Source organism: Agelaius phoeniceus, chromosome 1 (assembly GCF_051311805.1).
Source record: "Agelaius phoeniceus isolate bAgePho1 chromosome 1, bAgePho1.hap1, whole genome shotgun sequence".
NCBI lineage: Eukaryota > Metazoa > Chordata > Aves > Passeriformes > Icteridae > Agelaius > Agelaius phoeniceus.
The window spans coordinates 117205412-117221558 of record NC_135265.1 but is presented as its reverse complement, the minus strand read 5'-3'; the positions used below and the strand labels follow the sequence as shown (position 1 = coordinate 117221558).

Genomic DNA, 16147 nt, shown 5'->3' with positions numbered 1-16147 from the left:
GTATAGAGCAAATGACGGGTGCTCCTTGGTAGAAACTGGTACTTGGAAAGCTACACTTTAGGCCTTTTTAAAACTACCAATTTCTTCTAGAAGACCAGTAGACACTGGAAGCCTCATCTAACCACTTCTTGCTGATAGAAAGTGGACAAGGATGGAAAATCCAGGAATATTATCTTCTCTCTGGCTATCCCCAATGTATCCACAAGCTCCCTTACTGAGTCAGCTGTAAGCAAAGCCAAGGAAGAACTAAGGGAGGGCTTTTCAGCACACCTGCATGACCAGGGAGAAAGAGAAGCTGTTAGCTTAAGAGTATACTAAAACTTTAGCAATCACCATCTTAATTTAAGATCTACCCTACCAGCAGAGCAATGTGTGCAGCAGAAGCCTTTTGAGGAGAACACGGAGTTGCAATAATGCAAATCTTGCCTCTTAGAACCAGTGCCTAAACTCGCAACTTCATTAACTGTATAAGTCAGATGAAGCAGCTGCGCCGTCACATCCAGGGATAACCAAAGGAATATTAAAGAAACATGAACTACCACCATCCTGAAGAAGTCAGAGTACTGATTTATGTTCCCATTTCTGTGATGTACTATGCAGTCAGAACAAAAAGCGGCCCCAAGGTCAAGTGGTAGCAAGTTGTGCAGCAAAAGCAATAGCCACAGCCCTGCCTCGACAGTGGGCACTCAATGGGACAATGAGAAGCGAGACCCACAGCTCAGCATGCAATTTTCCATGGAAGTGGGAGACAGAGGAGAGAAGGCAGCAGATTCGGTACCTCACAGCCGGGTATCAGGTTTGCCATCGTACCGTGGCAGCCGCTGATTGAGGGGGGCCGTGCTAGGACAGCCCAAGATGTAATGAAGACTGTCATGCTCAAGGATGAGCTGGAGTTCTACCCAGCCAGTCCTAATCAGGGTGGTTTGAGTGCTGCATGATTGTTGCTAACATTAGCCTCACAACATCTCTGTGAAGAAGGCAAGTGTCATTCTCCATTCGGAAGATTGGAAACCGCAATTAAAGCAACTGCCTCAGGGAAGCAGACAGAATTAGAAATTGAATCTGGAGTCCTGCTCTGCTGATTCGCCCACGGGTTCACCTTTCAAACTTGGGAGCGGGCAAGGTAAAAGAGTCAGAGGGCACCTTTTACCTGCAGCCCGAGAGACGCTCCCTCAGACTCCAGCGATAGCTCCAGCCTAATCAAACAGGCACAAAAGAGCAAACGCTGCTTGCAAAACAAAGCGCATACCTCACTGGTCACTAGAGTGCTACAAGCTGGAATCAATGCGATGATTGTGACAGCTGAGAACAAATTCAGCTATGTTTGACAACTTCCAGAAAATATTGGCAGAGGACAGGGAGTCTGCACTGCCCAGCAGCACCTTTGTGAATTGATTAGCCATATAGCAGATGGCAAGCCTGCTGCAGACTGAGACAGCAGAAGATGGCCAGTCTGGTTGAGAAGAACTTGAAGACGACTGGGAAGAAAAAGCATATCCTTACAGTGACAGCCCAAAATTATATTTCAGAAATGTCACATGCATGGCAGATGAGGAACAGGACTGATTTTTAACATTTTCTTCAGCTATTTATTACCAGCACCTGTCTGGCTCATAAAGCAAAATTATATGGCTTAGTTTAAACCCTTCAGTTTCAGCTCTTTCCTTCACAAAAAGCCCTTAATATTAAAAAAATCTTTTTTTTTCTTATAAAATATTCTTCTAAACAGGACTCAAGTAAGTCCTCCCAGAATCAACTGATATGTTTAAGAGAACGTTTATGCTTTCTCTGAAAGCAGGCATGCCTTGAAAGTTTCATTTTAGGAAAATATATTCTGGACAAAGAGCAAAGACTTTGCTGTCCTCCTCCTGCCACATATTTTTGGGAGGGGTTTGGCACATGTTTGGGGAAAATTCATATTTTTTAATGGTTTTAGGAAATGCCTTAGGCTATTCAGAGTCTGCACAGCTGCTCATCAGTGGCCAGCCATGGCTGAAAGAGCAGAAACTATGGTTCAGAAAAATATGCTATCTTTGTCTGGTGCAGAACAATGCTGCTGCAGTGAAATACAATGGCCGTCTCTTATTTTCTACTAGCCCTTAGAAGGGTGGAAGCGGGGGGGAAGATGGGAAAAAAAAAGGGAAGGATCACGGAGTTTCCTTGCAGGGCCTCTGAGCGGAGGGAGGGAACATCAGCTCTGCACTCACAGATATGCAAATCCTTCCCCAGGCCCAACAATAGCAGAAACCCTGTGGGAGGAGGAGACCATGGCACTGCTGCTCCCAAGTCCTTTGCCTGCAAAGCCCACAGGTTCCTGGCAGTTCCAGAGAACTGGAAAGCCAATGCATCATCCAGGAAGAGGAGAGCTGTAAAGCTGTGGTATCAGATTTGACTGCTCTTTGCCCATGGAGCCGTGCACCATCACCGGTCAGTTTAAAGCTTACAGTTTGCCTGCCATTCAGTTCATGGGTGCAGCAGCCCAGAAGATTGATGAATCCATGGTTAATGTCTCCATATTGCCCCTTAGGTTAATAAAGAACACGTACAAAAAGTTGGAACTAAAAGAAGAAAAGGCTTTCTGTGGCGAGACCCAGTTAACAGTATTTGCAGCAGCACACTCCAAGCAAATTTTCTAAATGGAGGGATGGGGGTTTTGTTTCTAATGTAACTACAACTACCAGGATTTAATGAAGTCTCTGACTTCCAGTGATCACTAATATCTAAATTTCTTAAGCAAAGACTGAGGGAGGACAAGTAACAGATTGGAAACTACCTGCACTAAGCTATTACAAGATAGCTCAAATGATTAAGTTTTGATGGTTTTACCAGTGCTGACAGCAATCCATAGGACCTGGAAAAACAAAAACATCCAGTGACATGGATTTATCCCCTTCTAGAAAATATGTATTTTGCACTATAGCTCCTAATACCAGTAAGTGTTTGTTTGCTCTTTTGCATCAAATCTATTATCTAAAACTGCATGCAGACTGAGCTGGGACATTCACCCTGCATTCCAAGAGAGGTCTTTGTAAGCCCCATTGAAACTTGATCATAACAACTGTCAATCATATAATTGAATTTCCTTCACACATTCTCCTCAGAACAGCTGACTCAAGCTACTGATTAGACTTGATGCCTAAAACATCACCTGTCTATGTGAGAAGCCATCTCCAGGTCTCTCCAAGGCACCACTTGAAGCCAAAGGAGTACAACAGTTTATTGTTGTACTGCATTGTACAGCATGGAAGCAAAAGCTGTAAGCCAGCACTCTTTCCCACTGAGGAGTCAGAAACATTCATGGGCTGGCACCTTTCAGGTGCCCAGAAAACAGCGTGGAGGCAGCAGGTCTGAGAGCCCTCACATATCCTGACACTTCCTGACCCCAGCCCCAATGTTAAGGATTCAGAGGTAGCGGAAACGTGAGGTGCAGAAGCAACAGAAGTCTTACATGTCCCAAGCAGTTTTGTTCACAAAAGTCAGTGGGAAGGTTAATACAGAAAATACAATTTAATACCCCTCCCTCCCCTCAATCTTAAGCCCTTCTCAAATGAGGAAGTGCTCAGTGGCAAAGGTCCTCAACAGAAGTGTGCAATTCCAATAAGCAATACACTTTGATATTTGACATCAATACAAAACAAGAGACTGAAGCTGACTGAAAAAACCTGGGATTAGTTAAGGAATTTGTCCACTATTTCAAGAGCAACAGTTTTCAAGACTCACACTTGAACTGGTTCTCCTTTGTAGTTCCCTTATTAAAAATCACGTCTATAGTAGCCTGAGCAGATTTGTTGCTGTTCAGTCCTTTCCCTTGGCAGGGTTGCACACCACACACACAGAACAGGCTGTGTTAGCATGCAGACCACTGCTGTACTTTGACACAGGTACTTTCTTTTTGAAAGCAACACAGAAAGTAATTTATATTCCTTGATAACCCCATTAACATTTCCACGGCCATTAGGAGGTCCAGCAAAAACTGGCTGGTGGCAAACGAAAGGCTCCTTATCATGAGAGACAGAAAGGGTGCTCCAAATGTGAATCAAGTGCAGAATAGTTTCTGATCTATGCATCTTACTCACGTAAGCTTTTATTCATTTAGACACACTTTTAAAACTCCGTAAGAATCTTTGCAATAATTAACATGTAAAAACTCTGTCAAATCAAAGAAAAACCTTCATATTTTCATGTAATACATTTCTCGGACATTAGATGGCAATCCCCCCACTTCATTTTTCATACCAGGGGCCCATATCCCTTCCAAAAATCAAATGTCACCACCTTCCCAACAAGCAAAGGGTCTGTTTGGCTTCTAGGAAGCAAGGCTGTTTGGGAAGCACAGAGCATGGAGGCTCTCCGACTCCCATGGCATTTGTTCTGTTCCACAGTTCTCCAGTTTTGCCTTTTTTTTTTTTTTTTTGAGTAGGAAAGGCAGATGAGTAATGCCATCATGGAAGATGCTTGCACTAGGGGTAAGATTCACTCATTTGTCACTTGGACACCCTACATCACGAGTTGGATGTTTCCATGTCAAAAACCTATAGGCAAAAAATAGAAGTTACCAGAACTTCCTCATTTTGACAGAGGAGAAAAGGACTAAGTACAGCATTTAACAATATAATTTCTAGTCTTGCCAATTAAAAAGGGTTTTCCCAAGGGATATCATTAGTCTCTGTAAATCTCTTCTGGAAATTATAAAAATTGAACTGAAAAAAACCCCTGCTATTTGGTACCATATGTGGAATACACACAATGGGAAGCACCTACAAACTCTTACAGTGGGAATTTTATAGGTAGAAAAAAAAATAAGGCAAGGCATTTAATAACAACATAAAAAACAGCTCAAATGAATTCAACAGAGCATGTAACACACCTGCCCAAGTCAATGTGCCTTTGCTTTCAGCCTCTTACTTTTTGCCATGGTCTACATGTGATGTTTTAGAAAGAGGCAGGAATAACACACCTCATCAACCATTCAGTAATGTCCATGCAGGGGGAATCCTTCCTGACCTTCATTAACTCCCTATGATCTATTTAAGTGGCAGTACAAGACATCCTGACATCTATTCATTTCAACAGTGTGTGCCTGTGATTCATTCACACAAAAATCACTTCCTAAGCCTTCATTTCTCATCTACTTTCATCGTCCATGAAATATCCTTTTCAAGCCAAGTTCACCCCTTTTTATATATCCCCCTCGGGACCAAATTTCGGCCTTGCAATACTTGCCCGTTTGAGCTCTCGTGTAAATTCACAGTGTACATGAGAGTGAGGTTTGCAGCTCTCCAGCATTCCAAAAGCACAGATAATATTAGTCCTAAAGACAGGGGTCCACCCACAGCTGGCTACTGAAATAGCTAATTTTTCATGTACTCCACTGAAAATCTAACCTTTTATCCTCACTCTGGAGCTTGTTGTGTATGTGTGTGTCAAGGTGACAACACCATGAAAACAGAAGTTCCCAAATGGTACATTATCTCCAATATCAAAAGGTCACAAAAGGGTACAAATCGGTAGCTCTCCAGAAGAGACACTGGTTTTTATAAAAAGTGGGTCAGTTTTAGTTTCATGTAGGTTGTTTGACACAGTGGTTTCTGGCATCACAAGCTCTGGTCTACAGGATACCACAGAGCCTTTGTATCCCTTGCTGTCACTACAGCATTGTGTTTTTCTACCCATTAACCAAGGATAAATGACCTAGATATTGTGCCTATTAAAGCCTCATTTTTCTTTTGCCCTTTTGTTCTTTAGTGTACCACATTATCACATGCTGAACACATTTAAAGTATTCTCAGTCTCTCATGCCCCTTTGAAGGAGTAAAGTAGGGATTTTAGCGTGCATTTCTGTAGAGTTACTTAGAGTGGAAAATATGAAGGCAATTCAAGGTTTCTCTTCCTGCCTAGTCCCCTGAAGACGATCAGTTCAGCATTTACAGCCACTAATCTATAAAGAATATAGCAGGAAAATGCTATAAAAAAGCCACAAATACAAATACAGAAAGTGAACACCAGTTTGGTTGTCCCTAAACACTACATTCTATAATTACATCTCTGCATATCATGGGTCACTTTTATTAAAAGCATCATTACTACAGTTGGCAGCAATTTACATCTTATCTTACATGATAGCAGTTTCCAAAGAAAAAAAAAATAAAAAGACATCACAACAAAGAAAAACAATACATTTACAAAGTCATGTCTGTAAACTTCAAGGCTAGTTTAGAGTTGAGGTAATGCTGTTTAGCTTTGTGGCTAAAGTAACAAAGTCCTTTAATTTAAAAAAGGTACCTGATTTTTTTCTTTTTTGTTTATACCAGTGCATTACAAGATCACGAGACGATTAAACTGTAGCTTTATCCTGTAAGAACCTTCTCCACGGGTTAATTTCCAAAAGGTACTCTTCACATTCAACAGCTGCCTTATTATTGCTGCGTCTCAAGACAGAGACATTCACACTATCATGAAGATTGTCAGAGAGAGAGTGTGTGTGTGGGTGTGTGCGCGCACGTGAGCGGGTGAACTCCCATACAGTCAAAATGAAGCACGAGTACGATATGTATGGTAAATTTCATCTTGACCTTCACAGCAAAATTTTAAAAAAAAAGGAAAAAAAAAAAGAAAAAAAAGAAAAAAAATTAAATATATAACTTCATCCTTCCTTTAAGCAGCACTTCCTTCTATTAGTGCCACTTGATTACAAATTGCTGCTTAATTCATAATACCAATGGTACCAAAAGAAAAAAAAAGCAGAGCATTATGTCAATTTCCTTAAAAAGACATGATCACCTCTCAAATTTCATCTCTCCTAGGGATAATAAATAATGCACTGCACAATACTTAATGACCAAGATACCTTTTGACACATCTGTATAACATGACTTGAACTTTTTTTTTTTGCTACACTATGTTACAGAACAGCTTATAAAAACTAAGTATGGACATTAACTGTGAGTGTAAACAGTAGGACTACCACTTGTCAAAAGTTTAAAACACTTTAACTGTAACTGGTACTGGTTATTCATCGTTTTCATTGTTTTCTATTTCTTCCCCCCCATCAAGTGAGTCTAATTCTTCACCCTGTGCTATTTCATCTTCTAAAACGGAGGAATCTGCAGTTTTATCAAGGCTCTCCTCTGCATCACTGCCTTCGAGATTTTCTTCATCTTTAAAGGCAGCTCCTTCAGTTTTGTCAGTAGCCTTCTCTTCATTGGAGCCCACTGCGTTCTGAAGTCCTGCTAGTGCTGGGAAACCGGGCAGAGTCAATCCTCCCAGTCCTGGAGGTAGAAACATAGATGGATAGAAGAGGCCAGGAGCCATGGTAGACAGCAGGAAAGGATTGAAGGCCAGAGGGTTTGTGGGCAATCCAGTGTTGGTGGTGGTGGTAGTGGTGGCAGTGGCGGTAGTCGCCGCAGTAGCAGCACTGACAGATCCATTCGCAGAGTCAGTAGCAGAAACAGTGTCTGTGCTTTTCTCAGAGTCTTTGTTCTCCTCTTCATTCTCATTTTTCTTCTCTTCAGCTTTTGAAGCGCCATCCTCAGTCTCTCCTTGACCGGAAGCAGTAGTGGCATTTCCAGTAGTAGCCGCGATCGGGTTATTCAACAATCCGCTTAGTCCAAACATATTGGGCAGTCCTGCCATCCCTGGCAACATCAGAGGCAACATGGCAGCCGGATTTTTAGCGTCCCCCCCAGCAGCAGCAGCTGTTGCTAGCCCTGGTGGAAAGCCCATGAGGCCTGCGAGCTGGAGAGACTGCAGGTTCTGTAGGTTCTGGAGGCTTGTGAGGTCCATTCCAGCAAACAGACTGTTCATTAGTAGTGGGTTGATTCCCGAAGTTGATGCTACAGCAGCAGCTGCTGCAGCTGCTTTGGCAATTTCACTTTTTGGCCTTCTTCCTCTTCTGCTTGCTCCTTCCTCCCTCACAACCGGTCCAGTGAGAAGACGGTCAAACATGGACTCTGGAACAAAACCCTAAAAAGAGAAGGTGAAAAAACAAGCTTTATCCTCAATTGGCTTTTTTAGCTTTCAGCAGTTAACTGATGATGATAGAAGAAACAGAAGGGATTTCAGCATACTCCAAAAGTGGTTTGTTTTTTCACCCTGGCAAATGGTGACTAGCTTAGTACTATAGTGAATGGCAGTAGAACAAGTAAAGAAAGCTGAAGGAATCAAGATCACAGATTTTTTTATATTTAAACACAACAGTAAAATAATACATGCTGAAAACTCTGTAACGTCATTAAAAAACCCCACCCTGATATGTTGCAGTTACTAGTTTGTATCTTCATAATTCGTACTAAATTTCAGAATAGCAATATTCTATTAAATTGAACACTTGAAGAATTTTACTCTTTATTTTCAAACAAGTGTTGTAAAATAAAAGACAGAAAACCTATTCCTTTGATGCTGCCTGTTACTGAGACAGTGAAGTGTATTTCTGTTATGAATATGACAAATATTTTCTTAGTAGTTCCTAATGTACAAATACCTGTGATTTTTAAGGATTGTCACTAATAAAAAAAAAAAAAAAGGCAAAACAAATGCTGAAGGCTGCCTTAACTGTAGCTGATTTTTTGGTGTATTTCAATCTGCAGCAGCCTTCTATCACCACTCCCTCCGAGCTGGGTAACTCCTACACAGACACCATGATTTTCTAAAAACCTAAACCTATGAGATAAAGACTTAATGATCACTTTACACAGCCTTCAACTTTTCTGTGCTATAACCTGCAGTGACACATGGAAGAGAGTTTCACTTACAGACTGTTTAACAATGTCAGTCCAATCTGGAGCAACAGCAAACTCAGGATTTTCTTCCAGCCATCTTGGCAAGTCCTTCATTGGAGGGGCCATAGCTCCACCCATCTAATGCAAAAGACAAGGTTATGACTTTAACAAAAACGCACCAACAAAACCAAACAACTACTTATATGGACATTTTCTATTTTTCTTTCTATTTTATCTCTGAAGGACAGCAGCAAAGACTTACAGTTTATTGTGAAAAAATACTTGGAAACCAGCTAGTGATACTTCAATTGACAAAATCATGTTTTAAAAAAAATGGTAAGCTGTAGCTTAGGCAGGTCTGCTAATAAATTTTGTATCTAAGAACAAAATGTGCTATATAGGTTCAAAAAATGAGAGTTATTCACTCAGGTGATTAATATGAACACAACAGAAGAGCAAAGAAGGAATTAAAGGAACCAGGTGGCACAGTCCAGTAAGAAAAACTGCTGGTACCAAATTATTAAAATTTTAAAGAGAAAGCTTGGAGTAGAAAACCTGCTTTCCACATGCAAAGACATTATTAAAGACCTTGACTGAAGTAACTCAAGTTTTACCTTCTTTCCATTTCGTTTATTTACAACAGGTACCCTTTCTTCTCCTGTCAAGGTGTTTATATCCAGTTTATTAGGGTTTCGACATCTGTGTCGTTTTTGTTTCGGCTTCTGAAATGGGGAAAACAGCACATCTGCACTCTTCTAGAAAGAAGAGAAATTTATTGCTTTTCATTTCATTTCTTGACAAAAATAACCAATCATGGTACCCCTTCTCACAACAATTTTAAGAAGGGATCCATTACTTTACTCTCAGATTACATTAAAATAAATTTTTTTTGCATCAGATGAAGAAATTCTACAGAACTTGACAAACGTGGTTCTAACATGCTGTTACATACAAATGTTAAGAAAGGAAAAGCAAATCCAACACCCCAGTGTCACTTGGGTGTGGATAAAATAGGAATGCTGGATAAAGAGAAAACTTCTGTTGAAATGCAAGCTACAAAATCAAATTACTATGCCCAATGTGAGAGAATTCAGTCTGACCTCTGTAAACTTTTGTATTCATATAATAGAACAACACTTTTAGAATCACATACTTACTGGTACATAACTTGGCATATCTACAGTGTAAGTAGGATGCAACTTAAGCCATTCAACTAGATCCTTGTTTTTCGGGGCATCCTCTCCCACCAGCCTGGTCCCATCCTCTAGATTGATTACAGGGATGCGAGTGTCTGGGTCTAATTGACCAGGAGATGGAATGTTCCTTGCTGGTAGGGCTTCCATATCTTCTTCAAAAGCTTTGGTCACTTCTGCATCCTCCTGAAAACAATCACATCCATATTAGTCTTCCCTTCACAGGAACACCTGGAGAAATAATTTCAAGCACTGACTGAAATGAAATGTTCAAGATTTTGCATACACAAGAGTTAATGGGGCTAAATACTCATAATACATAAAGTAGTATCATTGCATCAAGGAATTTTGAAAATTTTACATCCTTGAACAATAAAGAACATAGTGCTAAAGGCAAAGCAGTTTTTTTGCATTTCCAGTACATGTGCTCCAAGATTCTTCAAGACCCTCCCTTTTCAACACATCAAGAAAGACATAGTTAAGCCTCGAAAAGTATATTGTTAGAAATATATTCTGTAAAAGAAGAAATAAAAGTAAGTAATTTTGAAAGTACAAGCTACCTAAAAGTTAGAGTAAAATCTTGATGTGCATATTTTGTTTGGTTCAAAAAGAATTAACAGCTCTAAACAAAGAAAAACCTGCTTGGGAAAAAAACTGTATGTTTCTATTAGGGAGAGTATAATAAGACTTAAAACACATTCAGGAAGTACCACAGACAGAAGAACAAATATGAGACAAAAGGAAAAAGGTTGTGGTCTTACTACAGTCAATGATGTCCGTTTGTTGCTCATAAATAACAGATCAAGCCCTTCTACATTTTTCCTCCTTCCTCTCCTCCTCTTCATGGGTGGTTCTCCATCTATTAAAGAGCCATTTAGTAGATGCCTTGTGGGTGTGCGTGAAAGACCTGCTTGCAGCAGCTCCATTTGAGTTTTAAAGGCATCAGACACAGGTGTGGAGACATTAGGCAAGATAAACTTTGAAGTAACAGATGAAAAATTTGAGGTAGAACTTGTTGCCTCTCGTGAGGCCTTTGATAAATCTACAACCTTTTCTTGTCCATTTTCTGAGACCACCTGAGACTCACGTAACTGGGCAACCATTTCCATAAGATTTCTCCTCTTGGCAGCTCTCTCAGCCTCAATTTCAATCTTTCTTCGTCTCCTCCTCCTCTGACGTGGAACTGATAAATTGAGTGCATCTTCCTAATTAAAAAAAAAAGCATTTCCAAACATTAGCAAAGCTCTGTTTGCTATGCTGAGTTAAAAACAAAACTCCAAACCCGTAACTCTAAAAAAAAGGCTTTCATTGTATTCAAAGAAACACTTTTATGTTTTTCCTATTTTATTCATGCTGCTTTATTTTCTATTATGCAAGAGAAGCTCAGGCAAGATAAAATGTTGTATGCAAAAAAGAGAATGCTGTAGCCTTGCCTTTGATAACTGAGGAGAAGCAGTGAGATCTTCGCTGCCACTGACGCTGGCTTGACCAACCATGGAGAGCTCTGCAAAGCTCCTTTTCTGTAGAGGGCTGTCCACAGCTGTTGGAGTGTACCCAGGTATGAGCCCCTGGAAATCAAACATCTGGCGCCTATTTACTGGCCACTTCCCTTTCAGCACTGCCTCACAGATGTTGTCTAATCGGTTGATCATTACTCGGTCCTGCATAAAGGAAAAGTATGTAATGAACCCTCGGTGTAAACGTCATCTTTTAAACTCAAATGAGTCTTGTGACACAGTCCAGTTTCCATAGCTTAAGGAAGACATTCAGCAACAACTGTTCTTGCATGTTAGGAATAAACTGATCACCTTGCAAGATGCTAACACAATTTTGTAGAATAATACCTTTTAAAAGTTGCATTTATATTGTGAGGGGAAGGAGAAAAGACAGACAAAGTTTTCTGTATGACAATGCACTAATTGAAAAATTTAATAGAAACTCACTGTTGTTTTACAAAACTTCAGTAGTTAGAAACATCAGCAGTTAGGAGGGGAAAATAAACACATCTGCAATCAGTATATTAAAGCTGCAGTTCTCAAGATCCAAGAGGCTGGATCTGCAATTCTGTCCTAGGAAGTGGATCCTCATTAGCGTCACTATTAATAAAGTTCAACATTATGAAACGGGCACCAACCTAGGGACATCTAATGAATGTCAATTTTCATTCCACGCCCATTATCACTTCAAATTTCACTGAAGCGTGTACACTAAAAATCTCTAATTATGTTTATTAGTCTACTTATGCTGAACCTATACTGATGAAGGATTTTCTGTTCTACTTTCTACTTTCACACTATGACTGGAATAAGATTTTAGCCCATGTTTCCAAAATACATGCTGAAAGTAGAGAAGATGAACATTATTTGATTTTTTTCCATTTCAGTATTCAAGCACATTCCAGACTAGCCTGTCTGAAGTAGTAGAAACTTTGGGACTCTAAGAAATACTGCTGGTTAGGGAATATGAGCATTCATATATGAATGCATTTCAGCTTCCTGAAAAGCAAAACAGTGCAGAAGCCACTAGCAAATCTCAGCAGCTGCAACAGACTGCTTGCTTTCCCCAGAAATAAGCCTATTAAGAGCAAGGTCCTCTTGCCCTGCTACCCCCTTCCCCCTCCCTGCCCCAACCAGATGGCTCTGTTATGGTGATTAGTAAGCTTAAGACTATTACTACTTTATTTTTCTCTCTCCCCTTACTGCAAAGGAGAGTACTAAATTAAGTATGGATTTATTACAAGGTTACAGTTTTGTATTTTTAAAAGCATTTTATATTAGATAATTTTCTGCACTGTTACCAAAATAAGATACAGCTTTATTCTATCTAAAACTGCTGCTTATGTTTGCAGGATACCTTAATACAATTACATCTGTCAATATTACATAATGGCTTAGATCATGTAGGTCACCAAAACTCTTCCCTACAATCTCCTCACCCCAAAATAAAAAGGTGATCTTTTAAAGTCTCTGCAGATTGCTCTGCAGGAAAAACTCATAATTCAAAACTGTATAGTGGTGCAAGAGGTGGGACTCTGCTGACAAAAAGTTATGGACCCTATGAAGAGTTCATGTCTGCCAGCAATCCATTGTTTTACTAAATGACACTATTTTACAAAAAAAAAGGAGCAATTTCTTTCATTTCCACTGCTAGTTTGTATGAGCTTAAAGAAAAAAGTGCCATCCCACAAAACATTCACAGAAAAAGGTCCCTTGCCTGCCAGAAGTGCAGTACCACACAAAGCTCACTGTTACTTTTCAAGCACATTTCTCATATTTTACTGAAATGAAAAGACATACATGTCTTTCCACCCCTAACCAACCTTAGGCCAGAATGAGAAGGCAAATGTTCTCTCATGAAGCAGCTGAACCACAGAGGGATCCCCGTCTTCCATGTAGAATCCATCACGTGTTTCATCCCTTGCGGTACTCATAGAGGCATTGCTTTCTTCATCAAAATTCTTACCCTGAGAAACTGCTCCTGCTGAATAACAATCATGACCAGGCATTAACATCGAGTGTCTACCCAGCTAGATAAGCTAAGGCAACCAGGCTTGACACAACATTTCTAACTCGGGCTTTTGTTCAGTAATTACTACAGCAGAGCCCCAGCCTTCCACATTTGGCACAGAGACCATGCTTATTGACTCAGTGAGCTTTCCCGGAAATCATCCCTTGTGGGGGAATACCCTGCTGATGCTGGATGGTTCTTATGAAAGCTTATTCAGCCACCTGATATGTGGAAGGGCAGAGAAACTGCTGCATGCAGCCCATCCCATACTCAAGAATGGCACCCTGTGTGCCACTTACTAGCTGGCATGAGCTACAACAGCTGTGGGGCTTGTGCTAAGCACACAGAACTGATCTGACCAATGTATTACCTTCAGGTTGGGAGGATTCTTCTGATTTATCATCATCTTCCAGTTTCTCCTCTTCATCTTCTTCTGAACCTTTCTCAGAAATAGATTTCGGATCTACATCTGTACTCATTTCTATGTCTTTCAATTCACATTTAACAGAGCCAGGCTCAGCCTCAGCATCACAGTCTGGTTTAGTGTCCTTATCTGTAGTATCTGTCTCCTCTTTGATTTCAGATTTTTCTTTGGCTGCTGGATTTTCAGACCCTTCAACTTTAGACTCTGTTGGTTCTGTAGTCTTTTCCTCTTGTACTGGTGTGGATGGGACAATTGGGGGTGTTTGACTGCAGCCAGCACCCAGAGGGTTTACAGAAGACACAGTATTTGCATTACCAGTCCCTCTGTTTTGAGCAAAGTTTTTGTGAGCCTCAAGAAAAGAGAGTTCAGGATCATTCAGAATGTGATAATCTGTCCTACTGACTCCATGTTTAGCAGCACCAATCAGTAAGTCTTTGTCATGTTTACCACACTCCCACCACTCTGGAAGGTCCAGACTTGGCTGGCAAAGCTTTAGCCTCTCCCCCAGCTGCGGGTGATGGAGGACCTGTTCACGGATCTTGCGCAGCAGCTCGATGCGATATAAAGTTCTAGAAGCACGCTCCTCTGTGATCGGCTCAATCAGCGTGGAAAGATCAGGAGGCTCTGCAAGGACACCAAGTTGTGCTGTTTAACATGGATTGAATGCACACCCATTTCAAAATCCTTACACCTGGGCATGAAGTTTCAACAGTCCCCTGGTATCACAATATTCATGTTGATTTCCAGAGTCAGTTTAAACTTACCATCATCTGGTTTGACTGGCATTCGGCACACTCGTCTACACATATTCACAAAGCCATTAAAATACTTTTCCAAGCTTTCATCCGATTTTTTGTCAAGCCTGGCAAATGCTCTGAATTGATTCCACTCAAACTGATGTTTTACAGGATCAAAAATAACTCCAAAAGTAGACACCACACGATAAAAATCTGCTTCTTCTCTTCTTGTCCATCTAGTCAAGGAAGAAGCAAGAAAAGTGAGGCCACTGGATAGATAAGATTCCAAACACTTTTAGAAGCCCCCAAACCCCTTTAGTTTATTCTTTCAAAACAAAAGAGCTGTATGGGTGACACACAAGCTCAAATAAGATTTAAAGAAAGATTATCACCAGGAAACTCACTTTTGTCGTTTCTCAGTTATTATGGCTTCCCTTTCTGCCTCCAGTGCCCTCACTTCTTCTCGAGGCCGACGTCTCCTGCGGTCAGTCTTCATTAGTGCCTCTTGCCTCATTTGTTGCCTTTTATAGCTGCGCTGATAGGCAGTAATGAGGCGACGCAGACGGGTAGTCAGGGTTGAAGTGTTGGGCCAGTAGAGTTGCCCTAACTCAGCATTGCTTTCACTGTGCTTGCCTAGAGAACAGAGAAGTATTTGCACTGCAAAACCAACACTAAACATTTCAGTTTCTATGGCTATAACTGGATTTCTGTTTTATCAGATAAGAACATGTGCCTCTAATACTGGTGCATAATGAATTAGAAACAGGCTAACTATTGGTAAGAGGTAGAAAATAGAATGAAACCATCCAACTCTAAGAACTCAGAAATGCTTGTAAAGCATTTAGAGATAACCATCAAGCACTATGATTCAATGTTTGAATGCAAACATATTATGAACAGTGTAAGTATTTAAATTAATGCAATGCATCTTTAAATACATTACCAAGAAGATCATTCTGCCTCTGAGGAAACACCTATGCTTATCATTTCCCACTTTATTATTCTCACTTAAACTTGGCAATTTTCCTCCATACTGAGGAAACAACGTATTTGTAACTTCCAAGATTATATCGGCAAAACCATCAACGGCTGCATTATGAAACATCCGGTCTTTATCATCACCGTTTCTACTATGTAATTAGAAATCCAGAGAACCATAATGTGGATTATTCAAAGACAGTATGTAATTGTTTTGAAAAATGTGAAGCATGAAGAGATTTGGCAGCAAAAAGCTTTCTGTGGTATTGTCCCAAAACATCTCCTATCCCCTCATGTGGTAATATAAACAGTCCACCTTTCACTAAACGATCTCTTTTTGCTTTTTAAATTTTTTTGCTATAGACTTACTTGGGTGTAATTCTATGGACTCCTCTTTGTCTTCTGGAGGTGAGTTTGCGAATTCCTTGGGGAGAAGACAGAAGTTATTTTAGTTTTCAGTTTTGACCATATGTCATAATTTGAGAAGAAAAATATGTCATCTCTCAAACACAGCAGCAAACAATCTTTGTAAGGAGTGTTTATCCGGTAGCTCTCAAACTTACAAAACACACATTAAAATAAATATGGAGA

At 40.3% G+C, this 16147-nt stretch overlaps 1 protein-coding gene across 9 annotated transcripts in view; it reads right to left on the bottom strand.

Annotated features, from left to right (window-relative positions):
- Positions 1–6037: 6037 nt before the first annotated feature.
- The window catches only part of CHD7 (chromodomain helicase DNA binding protein 7), a 131496-nt gene continuing 121386 nt past the window's right edge, over positions 6038–16147 (bottom strand). For 6 of the 9 annotated variants that reach the window (XM_077185916.1, XM_077185905.1, XM_077185919.1 and 3 more), the window contains 11 exons: positions 15926–15980; positions 14983–15211; positions 14606–14814; positions 13788–14465; positions 13230–13390; positions 11344–11571; positions 10672–11115; positions 9875–10096; positions 9332–9472; positions 8751–8855; positions 6038–7962 (listed from right to left, as the gene is read on the bottom strand). In XM_077185916.1, the coding sequence (XP_077042031.1) occupies positions 7009–7962; positions 8751–8855; positions 9332–9472; positions 9875–10096; positions 10672–11115; positions 11344–11571; positions 13230–13390; positions 13788–14465; positions 14606–14814; positions 14983–15211; positions 15926–15980 (3426 nt within the window). In that variant the 3' untranslated portion in view covers positions 6038–7008. The remainder of the gene's footprint in view (positions 7963–8750; positions 8856–9331; positions 9473–9874; positions 10097–10671; positions 11116–11343; positions 11572–13229; positions 13391–13787; positions 14466–14605; positions 14815–14982; positions 15212–15925; positions 15981–16147) is intronic. The other 3 variants (XM_077185932.1, XM_077185934.1, XM_077185924.1) reach the window with 3 other exon arrangements.